Source organism: Ahaetulla prasina, chromosome 3, assembly GCF_028640845.1.
Source record: "Ahaetulla prasina isolate Xishuangbanna chromosome 3, ASM2864084v1, whole genome shotgun sequence".
Classification (NCBI taxonomy): Eukaryota; Metazoa; Chordata; class Lepidosauria; order Squamata; family Colubridae; genus Ahaetulla; species Ahaetulla prasina.
The window spans coordinates 43,309,901-43,336,383 of NC_080541.1; the positions used below are offsets into that span (position 1 = coordinate 43,309,901).

General features: G+C 38.5%; 1 protein-coding gene across 11 annotated transcripts in view; it reads left to right on the forward strand.

Moving 5' to 3' along the window:
* Positions 1-26,483, forward strand: part of NCOA2 (nuclear receptor coactivator 2) — a 140,459-nt gene that overhangs the window by 78,539 nt on the left and 35,437 nt on the right. For all 11 annotated transcript variants that reach the window (XM_058175206.1, XM_058175202.1, XM_058175200.1 and 8 more), the window contains 4 exons: positions 12,648-12,751; positions 22,475-22,652; positions 23,841-24,029; positions 26,324-26,425. In XM_058175206.1, the coding sequence (XP_058031189.1) occupies positions 12,648-12,751; positions 22,475-22,652; positions 23,841-24,029; positions 26,324-26,425 (573 nt within the window). The remainder of the gene's footprint in view (positions 1-12,647; positions 12,752-22,474; positions 22,653-23,840; positions 24,030-26,323; positions 26,426-26,483) is intronic.

Below are 26,483 nucleotides of genomic sequence, written 5' to 3' on the forward strand. Positions count from 1 at the left end.
CAATCTCTTCTTTAAAACCCCCAGTGTAGAGCAACTATAACATCTGGAGGCAGGTTTTTCAATTTCAGAATACTGAGATGCCTCATATTCATTGTTGAAACTTTGCTTGCTCTCAAAATATTCTAAACCACTGTAGCAACCAGATTTGGCTGGATATGGAAAAACTATAGGATTAATCCTCAAATTAAGTTAAACGGTGGAAATAATTTAGTGAAAATGAAATTTTGGTACATATTGTAATAGATGTATTCATTCTGAACAGGAATATTCAATGAAAGATTTGGAAATTTACTGGTAAACAGTTTAAGAATAAAGTGGAATTAACAACTGAGATGTATGGCACTGTGCTGTAGTAGTTAAAGTGCTGAACAAGATTGGGGAAATCCAAATCCATTCATCATGTTTAGATTTCACATGGTTAAACCAGCCTGTGGTAGCTATTGACTTAAATCCAACAGCATAAATACATTTTAACAAGCATGAAAATATGTGACAACATCATAATTACAGGGAGTCCTCAAATTACAACCATTCATTCATCGGCAATTTAAAGCTCAAATTCAAGGCCTGGGGGCCAGATCTGGCCCACGGGATGCTTAGATCTGGCCCGCAGGAAACAGCAAAGGACCAGCCTGTGGTGCCCCTGCTAGCTGGCAGGGGGTTGCAGGAGGCTGTTGCAGCCAAAAACAGAGCTTGCAAGGGGCACAGGTGGCATTCCCGAGCTCCGTTTTCGCTGGCTGAGGATTGCAGGAAGCCGTTGCAGCTGAAAACAGAACTTGGGAGCCCGTTTTCCTGGCAGAGTGCTGAAGCCACTACAGGCGACCCTGACATGACTGACATCGAGCTGGCCACGCCCACCCTGCCCATGCCCACCCCAGCCCCCTGAGGTCAAACAAATGCGGCCCTCAATGAAATTGAGTTTGACACTCCTGATTTGAAGGAATAGCAGAACTAAATGAATTGCACCTAATGTCAGTTCCTGAACTGATGGCCATTGCAATGTCCCTGTAGTCACATGAACACTTGACAGCCCTTTTGCATTTACAATTTCAAGGGCACTTCAGTGCCCACCTATCTTCCACCATCTCTGCCTTTTTGGCTGCCCTGCACAACAGCTCTCCTCAGAGGCATAGCTAGGGCTGCAGTAGAGGCCCAAGGCCTTTAGCATTCTTGTCAGCCTTCCCAGGTAGGCCAAACTGGAATGAACCAAATGAACTATTTCTACTTTATGATAAGGCTACATTAAAAACTCTTACAAATCTCCCACAGCCTGAAATATTATGGAGGTTATTTTCTGAGTTTCGTTCTCTGCCCTTTATGCATCTTTTTGGTCCATGATGACTCTTGTCTCAGCAGTATCTCTTCCGAAGTCACATCCACATATCATTACAAGTGTAACCAGCTGCCACCTCCACCCCCAAGCTCTACTTCTGCTCCAGCAAAATCACTGGCAAGGAGAGCAACCTCAAGACCACGCCATGGCCAGCCACCACAGTGGGACAGCACAAAGCCCCAGCCACCCCAACTTTTGCCAGCCCTGCCAACCTACATTTCACTCACCTCTATTAACCTGCCTTGTGCTCATTAGCCATACTGCCCTGTATTGGCTGACCGTGTCACCTCTAGCTGCCCAGTATCTCACTGCTTATAAGGCATGCCCTGCCTGGTCCTATGTGATGCAGGGGTTGGCTGTGACAGTCTTTTCCTGAGGTCATTCACTATGTCCTTTAAATAAGATGAACTTTTCCTGTGATGCTTTGGTAGACTTCTGAGGCCTTTTAAAGCCTTGTAAAAAGGCTGTGCCGGCTGTTTTCCAAACCATCTGTAGGAGAATGACAGTGAAGATTAGCTGGAGGTGGCAGACCCTGGCAGGGCCATGAAATGCAGAGTAGTAAGGCTGACAGAGGCAGTGGAGGGAGTGCAAGGTGACCAGAAATGCAGAAATGGGAGTGAGGAGATAGACAGGTGAGGGAAGTTCAGGTGGAGGCTGTCCCTTACCTTACTGATGCTCTAAGCTGCCAGAGACCAAGCCAGGAATACCTTGGATTGGGGTGGTCCTCATCTAATAGTTAGTGGGATTCAGTTAACAATGGCAACAGGGAATGCCAGGATTGCTGTCACTCAGAAATGTGGTCACATGACATCACACTTTATATCTGCAACTCTTTGCAACAGAAATTTTGGTACCAATTAGTATTATAACTTAAGGGCTACTATATATAATTGAGAAGTAAACATAGTAAACAAGCAATAGAAAATTCAGGTAGATCTCTATCAAAGAAACTCGGTGGGTGAGTTTAAGTCACATTTTCTTAGCCCAATTCCAGTGTTGCTGGGAAAATAAAAAGTAGACTTGCAAATAACCCACAGTGGATTCCTGGAAAATAAAACATTTTTTAATTCTAAAAAATCATAATGAAAAACACAGTGGTATGAATTACTAACAATGGATTTCAGAAGATGAATGCTTTGTACATAATATATCTTCCCAAATTCTCTATTTGGATAGAGATATGACTGCTTCTTCAATAGTATTTCCCTGTAATTTTATTTATTTTGGTATCGAAGCAACATATTGTCAAACTGTATAATACTAGTGTGGAGAAATGTCATATAGTATCAGGGATGCTTAAGTATATCCTTCATTTAAGAAAGAATCTATAATTCTTCTAGTAGATGACAGATTTATTTATTTATGTTGAAATATTAACTAAATAGTACTTGAAATAGTAAATTGTATTTACAGTTAGTTGTACTTAGAGTGAATTCTCTAAAATAAATCAGAATTAAATCCATTAATTACTTTAAATATACTTCAAATGTTGTTAGTTTGGATCCAGTTCAATAAGAATGCAATATAATCTGACATTGATGGCAGTTAGCAGATTAGCAGTTCATTATATTAAAAATTGATTATTATACTTGGTTCATTTTATATTTAAAATCACTCTCTCCCTGTGATTATGAAAACCACAAGAAGAATGATTAATTTAAAAAAGTCATTATCTGTTACAGCTGCAATAAGTGTTTCTGGAACTATTTTTGATTTTTCACAGTCTCTGTTTCTATGATATAAAATGGATATTCTTTTCCAAAAGGAAAGATTTTTCCATGTCCTCTTCTGTACATTACATTACATTACAACAGAACTGAAAAAAGTGACTTCTGACCATTTGTCACACTTACAACCGTTGCAACATCCCCATGGTCACATGATCAAAATTCAGATGCTTGGCAACTGATTCATATATATGACGGTTGCAGTGTCCCAGGATCACCTTTTGTGACCTCCTGACAAGCAAAATCAATGGGGAAACCAGATTTTCTGAACAACTGTTTTGGCTCACTTAACAACTGTGGCAAGAATGGTGGAAAAATGGGACAAAATTCACTTAACAAATGTCTCACTTAGCACAGAACGTTTGAGATGAAGTGTGTTGATGAATCAAGGACTATCTGTAATTTTAAATTCAAAAATACAAACCAAAATATATATTAAAATATAAGTCAGGCAACATAAAAATAAATTTAGAACCACAACAATAACAACATCAGTGAATCTGCATATGAGCCATAAAAATACTCATCAAAAGCCAGTCAAAATGAATTCAAATTTTTTAAAGTATGCCAAGAGAATTTCCTTGGGACAAAGTTCATAAAAGTATGGCCATAAATGTAAGATGGCTTTGTCAGAAGTGCCCGTCAATCTAACTGATTTTTAAAATGAGCCAGTGAGTATTGATTTATATTCTGGCCTGAAGAATGAATGGCTCTTTTGTTACTGTAGTATGACTTTGTTACTAGACAGATTTTGAAGAGATATATCTATCCGTAGTCCATGTCCCCATTTTCTGCCTGCCAGTTGATTGCTGAAGCTCTGATTGCCTGGGACTCTGTTCAGGATTGGCTGTTTTAACATCCTGTAATGGGAAGAACAAGTTAATGACATTTACTTAGGGAAGAGTTTAGAATAGAATAGAATAGAATAGAATAGAATAGAATAGAATAGAATAGAATAGAATAGAATAGAATAGAATAGAATTTTTTATTGGCCAAGTGTGATTGGACACACAAGGAATTTGTCTTGGTGCATATGCTCTCAGTGTATATAAAAGAAAAGATACTTTCATTAAGGTACAACATTTATAACACAAATGATGGTCAATATATCAATATAAATCATAAGGATTACCAGCAACAAAGTTACAGTCATAAGTGGAAAGAGATTGGTGATAGGAACGATGAGAAGATTAATAGTAGTGCAGATTTAGTAAATAGTTTGACAGTGTTGAGGGAATTATTTGTTTAGCAGAGTGATGGCGTTCAGGAAAAAACTGTTCTTGTGTCTAGTTGTTCTGGTGTGCAGTGCTCTATAGCGTCGTTTTGAGGGTAGGAGTTGAAACAGGTGAGATGGTGATTCAACACTGGTAGTATGGCCAGGTTTCACATTCTGGTATGCAAGGTGTTTTCTGGAAGTGCTATTTTGTTTCTAACTGTGAAGTAAATGTCTGGACATACTATACAGCTGTGATGGCGAACCTATGGCACGCATGCCAGAGGTAGCACGCAGAGCTCTCTCTGTGGGCATCCTGCTGTCGCCAGCTGCTCCTTTAGTTATCAGTACACCGGCCAGCTGGTCTTCGCGAGAGCCAAACAAGGGTGTTTTCAGGTCATTTTTCAGGGTGCTTTGCCAGAAAAACAGCCAAAAAATAGGCAGCCAAAAAATAGGCATGCGCCGGCCAGCTGGTCTTCGTGTTTCCGATGCTCTGGCATGCACAAAACACAAGCACCAGTTGGCCAGCACACACGTGCACTGGCCAGCTGGTCTTCGGGTTTCCAGTGCTTCGGTGCACACACATGGATGTGCATACACATACGTTCTAGTTTGGGCACTCGGTGCCGAAATAGTTTGCCATCATTGCTATATAGTTTTGAAGTGTTTCCTTCTTTAAAATAGCAGAAAACCATGTATTTGCTTTTATCAAAAGTTAGCAGTAGGGTTCGAACGGTATCTTCAGGCTACAAAAAAGTGGGGAACCACATGCAACCTTAGGAAAACAAATTGTCTATTTTATTCAGACATGGCCACAGTTGTTAATATACTATATACTATATATTGTATATTTGTATAGTGTAATATGCCTTTGCCTAAAGGACATCCTGCCTAGCTACTTGTTCAGAAAGAAATGTTATTCCCTGTAAGAAGTTGAGGATGAAATTAATTATACATATATGTATTTGTTTATTTGTGTTTTAGTTTAATACTATAATGAGCCCTTGTGGCACATTGGATAGAATATAGAATTGCAGGCTATCTCTGCCCAAAGCCAGGAGTTCGATCCTGACTGGATCAAGGTTGACTTGGCCTTTTATCCTTCCGAGGTTGGTAAAATGAGTACCCAGATTATTGGGAGCAATATGCTGATTGTAAATATTTTCGGGAGTAAGAAAAGCACCGTGCTACACCATAAGTGCTATTGCTATGAGAAAAGGGAGTGTAACTGTGCACAAAATGCATAAACATTCATAATATAAGAATTAAAATATAATACAAAAATTGAAACTAGTAATTTAATCCAATACAAAGATTCCTATTTTCAGAACTCTTTTATCATCTTCAGAAGAACTCTATTTCACTTTTTTCATAAGGCCCACAATGCTGGGTCTAATTTAGCATCCTGGGGAAAACTGTTCCATAATCTATCTGCCATTATGAAGTAATAGCTCCTCTTGGGCTCAACCCCTCTAATTTCATAGTAAACCACTTAATTTGCAAGCAGTGGAGGTATCATTTAGGTAATGCAAAATCACAGTTTCTGTTCTAGCAGTAGTAGAATGAAATGTTCCTGTTGGTATGTTCAGTTAGAATTGTAAGTGTGAAATTGCAAGTGATTTTGATAATACAGCTAGATTGTATAACCAGGAGACTGATTGTTATTGTAGTTACTTGAATGGTGTTTTGCCTTTTTTGACCTTCGTTGGAAGCAAGTATAGGGTTCAAGATAAATGTAATCTTATTTCCACTTTTTTTGAGATCTGTTGTTTTCTTGCCTTACAACTTAATTTAATGCATTTTGAGGTCATGTGTGATACAGTTAACAGGTAATGCTAAAACTTTAATGCATGCATATAAATGTGCATGCATTTAAAAAACTATTTTTAAAATAGGTTTGTTTAATGGCATTTTTGCTAGTGCAGTAACTAATAATTTCTTTCATTTCTGTGACTTGTTGAAAAGTATGGTATCTCTTACTTGAGTTCTGAAGTAGGTGAGAAATATAGAGAGGGTAAATATAATTATTGTTTTATTCAATATTATTAACAAGAAATTCAATGCGTATATTCAACTATGCATTTATACTATTCAATTTGGCACAGTGGATCTAAAAGATAATCTGCTTTTCCCATTTCCATTATTCACTTCTTTATGAACTTAAACGCAACCCAAAGGTTGCAATAAATTCATGGGAGGTGAGTAATATGATGATTGGATTTCTGACAGGTTTTTGTAATATCTTTTCTCAGAATGATCTGCTCATTTATTGGTCCATAACTACAGCATGTATAATTGCGTGAGTCTTCCACCTTGACTTCAGATCATGAATGAATGAGCAAATTTGTGAATAGATACAGTGAGTTTCTGATATCTGTCTAAACCTAACACAGTGCTTCTCAATTATTTTCTGTCATGCCCCCCCTAGGAAGAAGAAAAGATTTTTTGCACCCCCCGCGCGACTGTAAATAGTATCATTACTATTTTTAGTATCATTACTACGGACATCCCACACTAAAGATGGCTCCGACAGGCTCGTGTCACAAGGGTTTTGGACAGCCAATCAGATGCTCCCGTTGTTCTCTGATTGGATACAGAGACATAAACACGGGGCTTAGCTTGTTATGACAGTGTTTACCGAGGTCAAACGCGCCCCCCTTTATGGAGCCTCGCGCCCCCCCTGGGGGGCGCACCCCACTATTTGAGAAGCACTGACCTAACACAACTATTTTCTTATTTGGCTGGTAAAAATTATCTAAGATAGGCAAAACAGACTTGCAAATTGGTTCTTCATTACAGATCACAACAAATAATCTTTTTTTTTTTTTTGGCAGTGTACAGAACGCTGTTGGAACTACTTTATATGGCATAAAATAAGTATAGCTATAGTTAATTAATAATTGTCAACAAATTTTTAGGAAGACTTTTTTCATATTGTATAATATAGTTTTAGCCCATGGTTTCTCATCAAGAGTGATCTCATTACACAGTAAGCATGCTCAGTTCACTCAATGACATATCTCTCTTGTCTACAAAGCCTACTCCATTTTACAATGATCAAGTGAGATTATGGTAATCCTAACACAACCTCACGTTATTTCTCTAGCTCCAACTTTTACATTACACTAAACTTCCAGATGTTGAGTAAGATAACTTAATTACCTGATAATCTATGCCCAGAGATGTCTACTGGGATGTCCCATACTCAACATATATACATTAAAGTTGAATTAGGTAAATCATCCAGCATTAATACCAGTAACAGAATAACTTTCAGAGCGTGACTTTTTTCACAAGTATTATACTACATAAAATAAACTATATGCACATTGGTTGCACATACATTTGCACATTGATTAATAGAACTGTCAGATTAGAAATCTGTGCAAATATTTTGCTCCCCCTTTATTTTAAGATTAGCTATGTAACACCAATCTAGAATAAGAAGAATAGCAGGTTCTTAAAAACCAGAAGTTACAGGATCTAAGATATCTGCCACTAATGGTTTCTGGCAATCACTTTTGCTGATGTCTACAGAAGCAGAAATCATCTGTTCTCCTAAAAGGCAACAGATTGAAGTTAAACATTAAGGGAAAAATGAATAAGGCTGAAAATTGAATAAGGATGCAATTGACTTCTTGATTTTTGAGGATTTGCTCAGTGTGTAGTAATTTTTAGCAACAAATACGTTCTGTTGTATAGGCAGTTGCCATACTTGAAGGCAGTATCTATGAGGTTGTTTACTGAATAACAGAAGGTGCCATGTATTCTGTTCAATGTCTTTCATTTTTTAATTATAGTTGGTTCTGCCACACACCATATGAATTTATTCTTAAATTGTTACTAATGTTGCTGTTTATAAAAGCATGAACAATTCTTGCAAAATTGAAGCAAAAGAGACCACTTTCAGTAATTTGACTAATAAAATCTTACCAGTCTGTAGGATTTATGTTTATAAGGACTAACAAGTAGTCCTTGAGCGTTTTAAATTATAGATGTTATTACACTAATTTGCTTTTCAAGAAGAGTAACACCTCCGGTATTTAAAGAGGTATGGTCGAAAAACATGAAGAAATGGAGGTACATTGAAGTGTGTTTTGGGAATTGAATAAACTGATATTTTAGAGAAATTTGTTAGAGATTATTGATATGAAGAAATATATATCAAGATTTATTATAAAAGAAAGCACTCAAGGAAATTTGAAATACATCCTAATTTACTACATTATTTTATAAATTCTTTTTCTGAATGCAAAGTATGTGTTTTATCATTATAATTAATAGCACTATATTTGACTGAAGGAGATCAACAGTTTTTTTTAACATACTTGAGGATGCCTGCCTTGTTATTTTTTGCAAACTGAAAGATGATTGTCAGCAAAACATTGAGGCAGCATGTTTCCTCTTTGAAGGAACATAAAATGAAGAAAAGTTATCTTCAGAAATAATATTACCTGATAAGAGACCAAATTGTATTGGCACAGTATAATTTTATGCTGGCTCAATTTTGGGAAACTATTTATACAGTGCTTATAAACTATCCAAATCTCAAAAGAATCTGGGTAGTGTATTACATATGTATTAAATATCTCTGAAAACCACTGAGGGTCAAAGGTTCACCAAATAGTATAGCACGACTTGTTTGTTAAATATTAAAAAGATAGAGGCTACATAGACCTTCAGAGGTAGAATTCTACAAAAGGGAAACTGCCACAAAGCAAGCATACACAATTTTTTGTAAAAACTTCCTTATTTGTTTGGTGCATGACCTTTGAATATTTTTAAATATTCTAACATTTTCTCTGGAAATAAATAATTAATGAAACATGATGAGCATACCAGACCTGATTTTTTAAAATCATATTAGAACTGTTAATATATCCAAATGTATTTCCTCCAGTCTATACAGCTGGCAACATATGATAATACAGTTTTGGATCCTGACTCTTAAGGAATGGTCCCCTGTATTTTCTCTTGCATATTTCACTTGTTCAGCGTCAGTTTTAGCCATTATTGGTTTGCAACACTGGTATAGATCAGGGGTGAAATCTACTTACCTTCCTTACCGGCTCGAAAGTCCACACGCCCTCCGCGCGTCACATGCGCACGCAGACCTTCTACACATGCACAAAATCTTCTGCGCATGCTCAGAAGGTAAAAAAACACATTACTTTCTGGTTTTACTTCCTAGTTAAAACCAGGAAGTAATGACACCTGGGCGGTGGGTGTCACCAGTGATCCGTCGATCGCTACCAGACTGGCGAGCCACCGGCCATGATCACTACCGGAGCATGAGATCCGGTCAAAACCGGGAGCATTTCACCTCAATATAGATGTGTATACTGAATGAAAGCATTTTGTATAATCTCAGTATGATATCTTTTTCTCCTAATAGAATCCAAATAGGTTAAAAGTTTCTCTCCACGGTTATCCAGCCCTAATTTGATGTATTTTAAATATTATTTTCTAATATTTTATGAGCTATTGTGCCTCTAAATATTTGGTATCATGCTTCTAATGTAAGAATTGTTTTATGATTTCTCAAAGTCAAGTCAACCTATTTATCACAACCTCATGTAACACATCCTGCAAATGCAAATTCTACTGGAAACGAGTCACTGACTTGCAAAGAATGAGCCAGCTAGCTTTCAACTATTGCATATCTCTTAGATTAATCCATTTAACCCCTTGCACCCAAGCTATTTTGCATTTGCATCACTAGAGATAAAAGCGAAAGCCAGACTGCTTTCTATTCTCAGCCATTAGATCAGTAAAAAAAAAAAAGAGAGGAAAGAATTAGAAATGTAGTATCATTCATAGTTTAGGATTGGCTGGTATAACCATCACTCAGCAGATTTTTATACACTTTCATTTGCCGACAGGAAGGACTGTACATAAAGAAGGGAGTGAAGCAAATCTTTACCCTTAAAGCTGATCTCAATAAACAAACCAGGGAATAGTGCAGCTGTGCTTTTAAAATATGCACTGCAGGAGATTTCAGCAAGCTGATGATATATCGTGTATTAATGTTGAAAAGATAAACACAATTGGAGATTGCAGGAAGGGGCCTTGTGTTTTAATGTTGGCAGAATGCTTCCTAATGAATAAGAATGTGCTGCTGCTTCACAGTGCCATATGGCAGCTTTTCTAATTTTAGTTCAGTACAGATGCATAATTCTCTCCCTTGTTTTACCTTCTAAAGTCATGTATCTTTTTTGGTACCAATATTTTGGATTTTTATCAATAAGGGTGCCTGTTGCTGTGTGCAGGTCTACGAAGGTGTGTTGTAAAATGTAATAAGAAGGTATGTTGTTTTTTAAATAAAAGGTAAACATTGTTAGGGAGGACTTAGCGTTCCTGCTGAGACTGGAAATTGGAACGGCAGCTAATAATTTTATACTCTTCTGAAAAGCTGAAATCTTGTGAAAATAATAGACATTTCCCTGCTGATTGAAATGCTTAGACATGATTATTACATGCTTTTTATATTCAAAATTCAAGATTTTAATGCAGTGACTAATGCAGTGAAAAATAATCTTAATAGTGAACAAAAAATATGAATAATGTTTGAATATTTCATTACACTATACCTGTTTGTTATCTGGTCAGAGTCAAATATTTATGAAAATGTTTGATTTGGGGGTTTTTCCATTTTGTTTTAATTGAACGATATGGTGGAATAATTTAGAATTATTTGAAGCTTAGTAAATAAAAATAAATCCCAGTACTTCAACTGCCATCTTGTCAATACTGAATCTTTTAAATGATTGTATGCTCTATCATTCCCATTTCACTCCCAATCAATCAGCACTGTAAAATGTATTTATGAAATAGAATAAAGGGATTTTTAGATTCCGTGGATGCTTAGTATTGTTGAAATTTGTTCAAATAAATATTGCAATTATGTAAAAATGCTATTCTGCTTTCTTGCAACTTGTACAAAATTCTTTTTCCCCCTCGTTTTATAATCTTGTTAGTTTAATAATAAAATTGGATTGAATTAAAAATACAGAATGTAAATTAAAAATTAAGTATATATTTAGAAATTGCACCATTTACTTTGAGATTTAATATATGTTAAATTGTGTTGTGTACTTCTTCTGAACTCTCTGATATAAATATACAGATAATAATCTCTCTTTTTCTTTCTTTCTCATTTTTTTTCCCTCCCATGAATCTACTCACAAGTAAATAGGATGGCATAATTATATAAACTTAATGGAATATATTATAAATCATATTTCATATGTGATATAGCTGTTCTATCAGGATTAATGTTTTATATTTTCTAGCCTTAACTGTTATCCAAATGTTATATTTAGTTCAGTAACTATCATCAATGTGGGATTTCTGGCTTTCCACAGATGTAGGAAGTGTAAATTGTTGATGCAAGTAAAACATTATTAGTAAAACTTGATTTGCCAGTTAGTCTTAAAATGATGTGTGGATCTCACATTTATTTTTAGCAGCACTATTTTGCTTTTAATAGCAATAATTTGGTTTTATCCAATAATTTGGATAATAATAAAACCTAATAAAATTAGATGATCCAGTAATATTTATAATTAGTTTAAATAAGTTCTAGTTGAATTATGGAATCATTTGGCTGGGCATGCTCTTAGGTACAAAAAACAAATTGATGACTTTGGACCATTCATGCCCTTTCAGTCCTAGGAGGTGGCTCTGACAAACCACCTCCAGAAATGTTGCCGAGAAAACTGAGGGGATTAATCCATGCAGTCACCAGAAGACAAGGCTGACTTCAATATACTCTCCATACTCTATATATGTATATAAACTTTTCTCTACTTAAGGAATGTATTATTTGTAATATTTAGGGGGTGCCTTTTGTGAGGAAATGCCTCAAGCTAGATTCCAAAGTAAAAAATGTAAATCATAGTATATTGTAATAATTAATGAACTAATAAAAACATAGCAATAATAAAAAAATCACATATCCCACCTCTAAACTATTTGAATTCAGTAAGTAATTATAGATAAAGAGCCACTAAAAGGTTATTCATAAGAGATCAAAGACAAAACATGTATTCATTAATTCACTGTAATGAATTCCTGGTAATAAATATGTACCACTGAAAAGAAACTATGTGGGGAAAAAAACTTTTCTTCATTCCAGTAACTGGTTTGCTCATGATTATTTGTACTTGACAAACACTAATCTTGCAGGCAAGAATTGGCTCTGTCTGAATGAATTTTAAAATAGTGATTGATTCCATCTGGGTTTATGATGATACCCATTTTTTATAATAAGTATCAAGTATAATCTTCTTACATATTACACTACACTATGCTGTCTTGCATTCAATACCATATAGTATAAAGTATGTGTTTTCCTTCTCTTTTTTGTGTCCAGAGAAAGCAGCAGCAGCCAATGAAGATGAAGTACAGAAAGCTGATGTGTCATCCACAGGTCAGAGTGTAATTGACAAGGATGCACTTGGACCAATGATGCTTGAGGTAAAGTGCTGAAAGCTTTAATATTTAGAATTATTTTCAATATTCTGTTAGATTCAGCAAGAAAACAAATTTGGAATTTGTTTTTGCAAAAGCTGTATATGATAAAATCTTGTGCCATCTTAAAAACCAGCATGTGACACAAACTTTCTCCTGTGCGCTGCTTAGAAAGTCCAAGCAATGGGTGTTAACTTCGTCTGATTGGCCAGACACTGAGTTGAAATTTGTTTAACCATGCCTCCTCCTTCCTGCTGAGCTTTAGTTTGTTAACTCAGTCAGAGTTAGAGAGACTTAAAATAGTTCGTTCCAACGCAATTCAAGGAGAAGAGAGAAGACAGACAACCATACCATCAAAAAATTTCTTTGCCGCCGAGTCAGCGGCTCCTTACCTTGCTGATCAGCTGAGCCACGGGAAATAGTGGCAACGGTTTCTTTCATTCTGGGAGGCCTGCGTGGCATGCGGACTTGTCGGCCACCTCCAACAGACCGAGGAGTCGTGAAACTGTAAGTTAGCGTCCGGAACTGCCAGTATGTTCTGTCCCCCCACCTCAATCCGGGAGACACGTAAACTGACTCAATTAGCCGGCAATTTAGTCCACGGCAGCTATCAGCTCTGGCAGCAAAACAGTGCTCGTCTGCCAAGGTTTTCTTTATCTTCCTTGATGCCAGCATTTCAGAAGCTCGTTAACGGAGCAACCAGGAAGTCAGGAACAAACAGCAATCCAAGCCAAATGCTCAGTCAAATAGTTCAACTCAAGTTTTCTCCAGTCAGTTTGGTTTGTCCGTCACAAAGTAGTAGAGAAGCCCCTCCTGCTTTTATACCCTGTGGGGTGTGGCTCCGTGACTTAGCACTTTCTAGGCCTGCTCCACCCCTTCTTCTGTTATTCCCGCCTCTCTGTCTACGAAACCGGGGATGTAACCAGGACTGATTGTCCACAGCTGGGTCTGGAAGCATTGCCTGGGCAGGGGGAGATACAGGAGACAGAGGCCTCGTCACCTCCTCCACCTGGCCTGCCTCTGGCTTCTGGAGCTGAGCCAGAGAGGCCGGCCCTGCAGAGGGGAGCCCTGACGGCCCTTCCCCCTCACTCTCTCAGTCACTTTCTGGCAGGGGGCCAGGCCCGTGTGTGTGTGTGTGTGTGTGGAGCCACAACACAGTGGTGGGAAGCTGTGATGTCGGCTTTGCACTCATTGAGCATTGAAGATCATGTCCGTGGTGTCGGATTCATGTTTAACCCCTGGGCGCCTTTAAAGATGTGGTGCTGGCTTCACACCATTTTCAATCACTCCCCACAGCTTTGTTCATGCTTACAAGCCGTGGTGTCGGCTTGGCGCAGTTGAAGCCACTAAGCCGCCCTATATATAGGAGGTTAGTCTAACTGTGAGACATCTTGGGGTGCATAAAGGAGATCTCGCTAGGGCTAATTCACTCCAGGCCTCTTTCTTCATTTAGCATAGGCCCCTCTTTCCTCTCAAAATGGCAGATCACAGTCGGTCTCCTCGCACCTCTGTCTCCTCTTCCCTCAGGCATCAGGTCTCAGAGGATCCAGCTCCTAAAAGAGGGAAATAAGGTCCAAGGGACCCTCTACTAAGATCCCAGACCTCTGTCCTAGCCTCCTCTTCATCTGCATCAGAAAAGGATGCCAGGAGATGACAACGTGCATTAGAAAAGCAATTTGATAAGGGCCAAAAAAGAGCAGAGGCTGGCAGGGATCCCGCCATTCCTGAATGCAGCAGGGAATCAAGTATTGCCTTAGAAAAGGAGATCTTAATGCAGGCCCCTCAGCCAGACCAGTTAGGCTGGTCTCCTAAAGGTTCAACTGGCAAACAGAATTTCAGACAGCAGACATGGATCCTCCCTTGGAGGTAACCAACCCAGAACTGGGGCCTTCCCATCGCCACTGGTCTTCCTGTGCCTATGCCACTTTCACTTCTACCATGGAGAGGCTCTGCCCGGAGGAAGGGCAAGAGTCTGCAGTCACAAGAAATGTGTGACTGTTGTGGTCTGTCAGCAGCCTACAGAGTTGGCAACAGAGTTGGACAGCGATGAGGCTGAGGTGAGGTCAAGGCTATCGGGGAGTGAGGTGCAGACTCCAGAACCTCCAGAGACTGATAGTAGTGAGGCAGAGGAACAGGAGGAACCTGTTCCTAATACATGCATGAGAAGAGCTGCCAGAAGGCAAGAGCAGCTCAAGCAGAGAGGACAACTCGGGAGTAGGACCAAGATATGATTGACCCCTACCATAAGGCTTAAAACAGACCAGCACTGGTGTTTGAGCTTTGCCAAAAAACAATGTTGTAGCTGCGTCTTCTGCTTCGTCTTCTGTTTCGTCTACGTCTTTGTTTTTATGGCTTCTGGACATTTGCCAGGAAGGGCCTTTGGCAGTTTGCCTAATTGGACCAAGGTTTGCGAGATAACTGAAGAATTTGTGTTGAGAGGCATTTGTTTTACTTTGAGTTGAAGGACTCAAAGTTCGAATAAAGTTTGTTTGTTTTTCCACGGACTAAATTTATTACTACCTACTTGGGCCTTGGTCACAACAGTGACATGATTGTATAGACTATCTCAAAGGTCATTGATGCTGCCCTCATTCAAAGGAGTATTTTGGCCCCATTACTGGTGGCAGAGTCTAGTCAACAGGCCCTTTACCCAATAGGTCATTTTGACAGGGAATATATACAGGAGCCTCATTCTTCTTCAGCTTCACAGCATAGTGGCATGTTGCTCATAGGCGAAGAAGATATAGCAGAGTATAATGTTTCCGAGGATGAGAGAGTCATCCCTGACAAACCTGCTGCCACTGGGTTCTTCCATCATTACCTATTTAAAACCTTATTGTACAAAGCAAAGACAACAGCCAATATGGAGGCACTTATTGGGCACTCTGAGGGCTCCTCGGACCCGCAAAATCTTCTTTTCACCGAACAAGTCACCGAGCAGGAGGCCATCCCATCGCTCAAGCTCATACAATGACAGTGGAATCAGCCTAGGTCCATTTCTGCCCATAGTGGTATGGATAGAAAAATGTATACAGTGGAACATGTTCCAATGGCCAACTTGGCTTTTTCCAACATCCTCCCCTCCGATTCGGCTGAGGGTTTGAAATCCTAGGACAGAAGGGTGAAGCTATCTGCTCGTAAGACCCACCAGGCGGCCGCCTGGGCTATTCAATCTCCCATGGCGGCATCCTTCACCAGGACATCTCTAATCTGGTTTCGCCAAATGCAGTCCCATACATCCAAAGAAGACACTCATTTGCATCAGGACATAAATAAGCTGATCATTGCAGCTGAGTATTCTGCAGGTGCAACCCTCAATTCGGCAAAATTTGCCTCACAGGCCCTAGCATCCAGTGTCACCTTCAGACGCCTCTTATGGCTGAGGCATTGGCAAGCCAACATGAAAACAAAATGGAAACTGGCGGCAGCTCCATTTAAAGGAGGTTCCCTTTTCGGGAAGACCTTGGACCTGATTTTAGTGAAGGATAAGGACGACAGGAAGGTCCTTCCTCAAGTCCACGGAAGGATGGATAGAAGGGCCACCTTTTCATCCCGCAGGCAGTCCTTTCAGACGACTGGAACCAGGTTCCAGGCCCCGGTCTACCACAGGCCACAGACAGGTCACAGGACAGACAGCCCTTTCAGGACCGCACCAGACAAACAAAGGCCAGACGCTCCTTTCGGGGAGCCAGCTACCGGCCCTACCTCAGACCAAGAGACTGCTCTGACATGAGTCCCATCGGCGGTTGTCTTGGCTGGTTTGCCAGCTGATGGCAGAGCACAACCAATGACATCTGGGCTTTACAAACAGTGACACTAGGGCTCACCCTAGAGTTTTGTTCCGAACCCCCACTGAAGTTCGTCAATGCTCAGTGTCAAGGGACACCACCAAGAGATCTCTGATGGAACTCGAAATCCAGCATCTGCTGGCCATTCAGGCCATAGAACCAGTACAATTAAAACACCAGAGTTTTGGCTTCTATTTGATCCTTTTTTTGGTGCAAAAGAAATCAGGTGGAAGCAGAGCCATCCTTGATCTGAAGAAGCTGAATGTACATATAAAGTTCAGATGCTTCAAAAGGCAATCCCTGCATACCATCCTGGGTTGCATCAGACAGGGAGATTTCTTAACATCTATAGATCTACGGGAAGTTTATCCATGAATTTGGAGAAGAGCCACATGACCAATGAGTGGAAACTAATCAAGGAGAGAAGCAACCTTGAACCAAGGAGAAATTTCCTGACAGAACAATTAATCAGTGGAACAACTTGCCTGCAGAAGTTGTGAATGCTCCAACATTGGAAGTTTTAAAGAAGATGTTGAATAACCATTTGTCTGAAGTGGTGTAGGGTTTCCTGACTAAGGAGGGGGTTGGACTAGAAGACCTCCAAAGTCCCTTCCAACTCTATTCTATTCTATTCTATTCTATTCTATTCTATTCTATTCTATTCTATTCTATTCTATTCTATTCTATTCTATTCTATTCTATTCTATTCTACCTTTCTACACTCTCTACCTGAAAGAGACTACCCTTGGGAGGGTCATCCATACCCCCATCTCTCAAGGATGGATTATCGCACTATGCTGCTATTGGAGACCACTTAAAAGCTGTAGCCCAACTGCTAGCAGAGGACTAGATGGGTGCTTCATCACTGGAGATTTTTTAAGAAGAGACTGGACAGTCACTTGTCTGAAATGGTATAGGGTCTCCTGCTTGAGCAGGGGGCTGGACTAGAAGACCTCCAAGGTCCCTTCCAGCTCTATTCTGATTGATTGACCAACCAACCTTGTCCATCTGGGAGCAAGGATTAACACTCTGACCTGCAAGGTCTTCCTCTCCCGAGAATGTCTATCCAGCATTCGTGCCACAGTGAGACTGGTCAAAGCCCTCAGAAGGATACCATTGGTGCTTCTTTCTCAATTATTGGGCAAAATAATATCCTGTCTGGCGATAGTGTCCTGGGTGAGATTGCATTCCTGGCCCCTTCAGTGGCTTCTATTACCAAGTCAAAGAGCCAGCCTTAGGAACGCCAATACACAGATCAAGGTTCCCCTGAAGGTACTCAGATCCTTGGAGTGGTGAACGTCAGCAGCCTTGGAGAAGTGATGTTCCCTCAAGGAACCCTCCTGCCTAGTCTTGACCACTGATGCCAGCCTCTTCGGCTGGGGCGCTCGTGTACAACCTCGAGTGACCCAGGGTCTATGGTCACCAAAAGACAACATCAATTGCTGGAACTTAGGGCTGCATACTTGGCACTCTGCCATTTCCAAAGACAGCTGTCGGGCCACCACGTGCTGTTGTTGATGGACAACGTCACATCCAAGGCACATGTGAACTGTCAGGGGGGCACACGTTCCAGGGCTCTGATTCGCGAAACAGAGATGATAGGTCTGTGGACAGAGAAACATCTACTTTCCTTGCAAGCAGAACACATCTCTGGGGTTTCCAACACCCAGGTGGACTGGTTGAGCAGAACAACCATTGATCAGTCAAAATGGCAACTGCACCCAAACCTGTTCCTTCAACTATCAACCAAATTCGGTCAACCCCTGGTAGACCTCTTTGTTAGCCCAGTGAATACACAACTACCAAGGTTTTACAACAGATTCCAGGGGCTGAGGGGACCAATGCTCTCCTCTGTCTGTAGCCGCAGGGCCTATTATATGCCTTTCCTCCAACCCCTCTAATACCGAGAGTCATCAGAAAGATCTTGGAGGAGAGTGTGGAAGTTCTTCTCGTAGCTCCACACTGGCCCAGGCGGACCTGGTTCGCAGACCTCTGCACCTATCAATTTCTCATCCCTGGAGGATTCCTCCAGGTGGGATCTCCCTCAGCCAGGGGGCCATTATCACCCAGAGCCTCAGTGGCTCCAATTGGCCATCTGGCACTTGAAAGAGAGATCCTAAAGAGGGACTGATTATCTAGAAAAATTATCTCTACCATCCTAGCTTCTCAACATCTGTCGACAACACACATAGGCTTCCTTTTGCCACTGGTGCACCAGGACGGAGTTAGCCCCAACATCGGTATCCGTCACTCATATTCTGGACTTTCTTCATGAAAGGGTGGATACAAGATTAGCTACAAACACTCTTCGCAGACAGGTAGCTGCCTTGGCAACTATCCTGACCTGCAAGGGAGCTGCTACACTCTCTCAATATCAGAAGGTTTTTAGCTTCCTGAAAGGGGCATCCAATCTACGACCTCTGCCAGGACACAGATACCCCCTCTTGGGATCTGTCACTAGTGTTACAGGCACTTACCTCCTCACTGTTCGAGTCTTTAGGGTCTGCCAGTCTCAAACTTCTGACCTTCAAGATCATCTTTCTCATAGCTATAACATCCGCTTAGAGAATTTCTGAACTGGCGGCCCTCTTCATGAGAAAGGACTTGTGTATCTTTCATCCAGACAGAGTTATTCCCCAACGTCCATGCCAAAAATCAACATCTGGTTTCACAGAGCCCAGGAAGTCATCTTACCTGATTTCTGTCTGAACGCCAGGCATCCCAAGGAACGACGGTGGCACTCCGTAGATATCCGCAGGGCCCTGAGCAAATATATCGACAGGACGGCACTGTTCAGGAAGACAGAAGCGTTATTCATCTCCTTTCAACCATGGGCACCAAGATGACCCCATCCACCATTGGTTGCTGGCTCAAGGCCTGCACAGCCCAGGGCTACAATCATCAGGCCCGACCACAGCCCGGTCACATTATGGCCCACTCGACAAGAAGCGCAACCACCATGGTGGCTTGGGCTATTCAAGTTTCTATCCTAGAAATTTGCAGGGTGGCCACCTGGGCCTCGTCCTCACCCTTCATCAGGAACTACAAGCTGGACAAGTTTGCCTCAGCTGAGGCGGCTTTCAGCATGTTCTTCCAGGCGAAGGGACCCTGGACACCTCCGCTTCTCGCCCTAGGGATACTTAGCTTGGGTATATCCCATTGCTTGGACTCTCTGAGCAGTACACAGGAGAAGAAACGTTGCTCTTACCTGAACATTCGTTTTATGTGTGCTGCGTGAGAGTCCAACCCCTCCTTAATTCCATATGGGTCCAGGGTCCAGGAGTGTATGTGTTTCATTACTGGTTACATTCTCTCCAGATCCAGACCCTCTTTAGGAGGGTCCAGACCCTTGTTAGGAGCTCAGCAGGAAGGAGGAGACGTGGTTAAACAAATTCCAACTCAGTCTCTGGCCAATCAGACGAAGTTAACACCCATTGCTTGGACTCTCATGTAGCGCACATAGAATGAACGTTCAGGTAAGAGCAACGTTCCTTCTGCAAGTTCACTTTTTTTAGTAGATTATGGGCTGCATGGATTGTAAAATTCAAAGGCAATATAACATACAAACAAACATAATAAAACTTTGAATATATGATATGCTAATTTATATTTTTCTCCATGTTATTTTTATAGTTCAGCTTCAGAGCACTCTAAAGGATTAAGAGTTAACTTGCATTTTTCTATAGTTTTCTATAGGAGAGTATACCTATTTAGATAATAATCTGACTCAAAAGTGTAGCAGTAAATAATACTTCACAGTGTAAAAGATACGATCAAAGATGCTTAGGAAAACAGTATCTTATGTAAATAATTTCTGCAAGAGAAAACCAAATATAAAGGCAGTGATAACATAAAGCTGTAATAACAGTACTCTAGTCATTTCATATTCATAGTATAAATAATTATATTTACAATTAAAAGTCATTGACAAATATACAATTAACAAATAATTGTATATTTCTTAATATATTAATGGACTATCTAAAAATATTCAGTTTATTCTTCATGAGCCAGAATTGAAGTCTGTTTAATAATGCTGTTTTCTTTTAAGTTATGTTATGGGCAGATGTGCCTATACAGAAAACAGCAGTCCATTGTTCAAGAATTTTTTTTACTCCAGTTTGAAATGATTTGATTCCAGCTAATTAAATAGGCAAAATTGACATCCTTTAAATTTAATTCCAATAATTCAAATACCTAGTTTTCATAGATTCAGAAAAAGAAAATAAATATTTCCTATAATTTATTATCTCATTTGTCCTACCCAATAGTTAAGTTCTGAAAGATTTGTAGTGCTGTCAGAAGCTCATTTAACCGGCATAAAGGATAGGCATTCTCCTATGTCACTTCTAGACTACAGAATGCACATCTTTAGAACTTGCATTTTGTCCTTTCTGTTTGTCTTTAGAAAATCAACTAGAACATAGCTCTTTCACTAAGTGTTTAATTGGTTTAAGTCTTTTCTGTATTTTAACTTTTGACTGCTTTGACTGTTAACTTCAGCAAAAAGAGCTTATAAAACATATCGATCCCATCTTTCATTGTCATATAAGAAAGGCAGAATTCATATGGAAAATACATTACTGATAAGTAGAGATAAGAAATGTTAGAATCACAACTCATTTATCATGAGATACTGCTTCCTTGTTCATTTTATTATATTATATTATAATCCAAGCGGTTTATAATGTAGCTTCCTACATTTGCAGGAAGATTACATAGTTGGGTGGTTCTGGTATTTTTGGTTGATCTGGATTGGGGGGATTTAAAGACTTTATTTTTGTTTTCCATCCCTCCCCCCCAAATGCTGTATCCGTTAAATTCTTGTTTGAGTTTCTCACAATTGTAATTATGTCCTTCTGAATTTTGGACATTAAAAAACAACAACCCAAGAGCCATATCCAACAGCAAACCATCCTAATACCTTTTCCAGTTTTGTACCATTAACTGAGGCCCCCATTGTAAACTTTCTTCAGCCTAGCAAAGTTAAATCTACCTAATGATTTGTTCGGTCCAACTCTGCCTAAATAGAAAACTATGCTATTTGCAAAAACAGTTATATTTATGACTCTGCCTGAAGACAAGATTTCTAAACCTAACAGAAAAGAGCAAAGACTTCTGTCATTGAGAGAAGACATACTACTTTATGCTAAAATTTGGGATGGGAAGATTAAAAGAAAGATTTTATGCATACCAATTTGAATTTATGGCGAGAACTTTGTGCATACATTACTCTAGATTACTACCAGGATCTTGACAATAGTTTTAGTTCTATGAGTCACTAATTAAATTAAAATAATGCATATCTGTGTGTATCAACCAAGGAATAAGATTAGTTAGGTACAGTGAGTCTTCTCTAAGATTTACAGCCTAAATTATTAAATATGCTTTTAAATTTAGCTTATTTTTCAGTATAAATATTCAAAACATATTATAACAAATAGTTTTAGCATTGAGATATTCATAACTCCATTGATCTCCCAAAATTCCAGGTTACTTTTTAATTTTCCATTCATGTGCCAGAATTTTGGAATTAGCTTTTCTACTCTACTCACTAGAACTTTGTATCTTTAGTGTGTCTACTGAAAATTCACATGATAAATTTAAGCCATTCTTGTTCCCAGCACAATATAGCACATGAAATTCAGCATTATTTTTAAACTTTAATGTTCAGTCATGTTTGCATCTATGCTCAGTCATGTTTGCATCTTGTTGTTAAGCATAGTATTTTTTTAGCATTAAAACTTTCTTTAATTATTTTAATAAAAAGGGAAGAAAGCATTGCCTCCTTGTCTTTAATAAAAAAAACTGACAGCTTGAATCTTAATATTATAATGAATAAAATCTCCTTTTTAAGAGATTTCATCAGATATTTAGTAGTATTACTTTCATCTTGTGTGGATTCTCAGCAGTGTTTTAAAACGTTGTTTCCTAACTTCAGGCCCTGGATGGATTCTTCTTTGTAGTGAATCTAGAAGGTAATGTGGTATTTGTATCAGAGAATGTGACACAGTACTTACGGTACAACCAGGAAGAACTGATGAACACAAGTGTATATAACATCCTACATGTTGGAGACCATAATGAATTTGTCAGAAACTTGCTACCAAAATCTTTAGGTAAGTGTTCTAAAGATATATTTTGTAGTGAATATATTTTTGTTTACTTTTGTACATTGGTCTTAACATCACTTGGAATGGATTTCAAATGTTTACAATTTCATGGTATAAATTCATCAGGGATTAGTAATCTTTTCAGTCTCTGGGTCCCATAACAGTCAGAATTTCAAGGACTAGTCGTTAAGTCTATTTTTCAGCATACTTGAATGATCACTGAATGAATGGACATAAGCCTAGAACTTTCTCAGTCAGATAGGACCCACCGATGGTGATGGGCACTTCTGAGCATATCCAGTGAAATCCTTAAAAATTAAAATGGATGGATAACAATGGTATGCCCACCATTGTCCATTTCAGCTGACTGGCCGATAAAGCAGAGAGGTTGGTTTTAAATCGAATTCTTTTTGCACTGATAATACCAACAAAAAATGACATGGTCACCAGCGCTTTTTACAGTTGTTAATTGAGTATGATTATGTATCATTGAGCTGTTATTGGTAGAGGACAGTGGTGGGTTGCTACCAGTTCGGTCCGGATCTTTTGAACCACTAGTAACAGCAGCGGGAAGCTACGCTCACCCACCCAGACATCATCACAGATACTCTGCGCATGTGCAGCGCTGCACGTAAGCAAAGCAAGTGTGTGTGCGCTCTCTCTCGTTGCGAACCAATAGTGAAGGTAAGTGGAACCCACCCCTGGTAGAAGAGTTCATCTTTATATCCCAATATTAAGCATACAGGAAAAAATTGTTTTTTTCCAGGATGCCTAATATTGTTTTACCTTAGCAGATGAATTTAACTTTCTGTTATATTACGAGTTCTTTCAGTCACTACTTCACTGAATATGGAGAACGTTCATGGCTAGAAATAATGTTCATCAGCTTGTTCCCTATGATATATTTTTTTCTTATTGTGATGCAGTATTGATATAAAAAACATATGGACCACTGAAGTATGGAATGAGTGTTTATGTTGTGGCAAGGATTTAGCTCAAGAAGAGAATATGGTATAACAACAACTTTGAACTAGCCCTGAGTCAGCAGCCATGTCAGCACTGGCACCAACTATAATTTACTACCGAATTTCAGAGACTGATTGCTAGGAAATTACTTTTAAGGCTTTAAATATTATTGGTCAGAACATCTTGGTAAGCACCTATTTATTCTATATGAACTTTTGTTTTATTTAGTGAATGGCGGACCTTGGTCTGGTGAATCTCCTAGGCGCAATAGCCATACTTTTAACTGTCGGATGTTAGTAAAACCTTTAACTGATTCTGAAGAAGAAAGTCACGAAAACCAGGAAGCACATCAGAAATATGAAGCTATGCAGTGTTTTGCGGTTTCTCAACCAAAGTCCATCAAGGAAGATGGTGAAGGTACATTTTATCTGTATGAAGGATGGCTTCCTCATCTGTTTTTTTTTCTTGGCACAATTTGATTACTAATACAACTACAAAACAGCAAACTAACAACTGATTTAACAGCCTTTTAGGAGTCTGTCTATAGTTTCACATTCACTCCAAAATGCATTCACTATAGAGGAGGTTAAAGCAGGCAAAAACCATAATACAGAAACTGAGAGAGTTGTCCGTGAACCATACATTATTTATATGATTTAAATTAATCACTATTTTCATAAATACAAGAACACAGACAACATTTTATATTTTCTGATCTCTCTAATTATCTTATTGACTAACACAGTGTTAGAGTTTAAATTAAACATTTGCTTAAACATTTGCTGATGCTCAGTATATGCAGATCAGATGCATATTATTTGCTTATTGTATAATATATATATATATATATATATATATATATATATATATATATATATATATATATATATATATATATATAATATAATATAATATATATAATATAATATAATATAATATAATATAATATAATATCATATAATATAATATAATATATAACGCCTTTGGCGTTGAGTCATGCTAGCCACATGACCACGGAGACATCTTTGGACAGCGCTGGCTCTTCAGCTTTGAAACAGAGATGACCACCGCCCCCTAGAGTCGGCAACGACTAGCACATATGTGCAAGGAGAACCTTTACCTTTACTATATAAGCAATGGCAATTATTGCATCTGAATACTCTTGATGTCTTCTCCAAGCTGATTGCATAGAATGCACATGTTTTATGGAATTTGGTCTAAAAACCTTGATAGAATTTGTTTAAGTTACAGTAGGACTTACTTTTTATAAATTACAGTAGGACTTACTTTATTAAGTTTGTTGGTGTTAGTTCATTGTCTTTCTTAAAAAATGTTAAAAGCATTTCAATTTTCAAATTTATAAGCATTCCCATATAAGGTATTTTGAATTAAAATACCAGTGAATGATAATAATAGGAAAAGCAGATCAATCTTCAGATATATAAGCTCACTAGGTAATTATTATCACTGGGTCATAATTGTGGAGAAAATAGTAGAAAGGAATGTAATGTGTGTCACCTTGACTGCAGACTACAAATCTAACAAAAATAAATTAAGGTACATCATTCAAGATTGGTGTGCTATACAGGCGAAAAAGATAAACTAAACATAGTTCTTTAATTTATATAATGAACTTCTAAAAGGCTGAAGCTAAAATGTACCAGAATACTTTGATCATTAGCTAGTTGAAAAGTGCAAAAACTGGAATAGATTTAGTCTGCAAGATTCTTCTTGACTTTCTTTGCTTGACTTAGAAACCTATTTGACTTGCATATAGTTGTCAACAAGCAGTTGCTTCAGCATTAAATATGTGTATTCGGGAGTTCTTTGAGAACTGCTTATTAGTAGTTTCTTAAATTTGGTATTACTCTAAGGAGATACTGTCATTTTTTATTTAGAATGCAGATGAACTTTATAGGGGAGGTAGAGAAAAACTAAGGTTATAAGGCATTAAGGAATAACAACTCATGATTTGCAATTTGTAAGAAAGGCTATTGTGTTACTGATTGCTTAGCATTGAAGGAAAGAATTGTTTAGGCAAATGTATATTTGTGTTACTTTAAGCTCTGGGTTTAGTGGAATTAAGTCTGGTTTAACCTGCATGGCAGAGCATGAATAATCAAGATACATAAGGAAATTAAAAAAGCATTGCAGAGTTTTATTTTTTATTTATTTATTAAGAACTTTTATAAAGTAAGAGATAAAAGGAAGAAAAACAAGTATAAGAATTTTTTTAACAAAACTAGATTAAATGACTTCGTACATTCTTTTCAACAGATAATTGCAATCTTAGTGTCCCTTTTTTTGCTTAAATATTTTGCAGATCCCCCCTTATTTAATCTGCATCTTTCTTAATATTCAAATCCATACATCATCAATTCATTTTTTTATTCAACAAAAAGTACAGATAAGATTTCCAATCTTTTTTAAAAAATGCTTGTATTCTAACCAGAGTTTTATCAATAACTGCTTGGAAAAGAGTTGATTTGAGGAATACTGCCATCCTCATATAAGTGAAATTTAGTCAAAAGAACTTAGGAATTCCTTGGGGAACTAAGGAACATCGCTTCAGTAGGGAAATAGTCCTTTCTGCATGCCATTGTCATGTTTGTTGTCTTGTTGTAATTCTGTATTACAGAATTGTTTAATAATTCTGTATTACACTATCAGATACTTTTGTTTGATTAAAAATTATGTTTTTTCCATTAAAGATCTGCAATCTTGCTTGATTTGTGTGGCACGGAGAGTTCCAATGAAGGAAAGGCCACTTCCGCCCTCCTCAGAGACTTTTAGTACTCGTCAGGATTTACAAGGTACAAAGAACACATTAAAATATTTACTTTAAAAAATTCACAAGACCTGAACAATCTC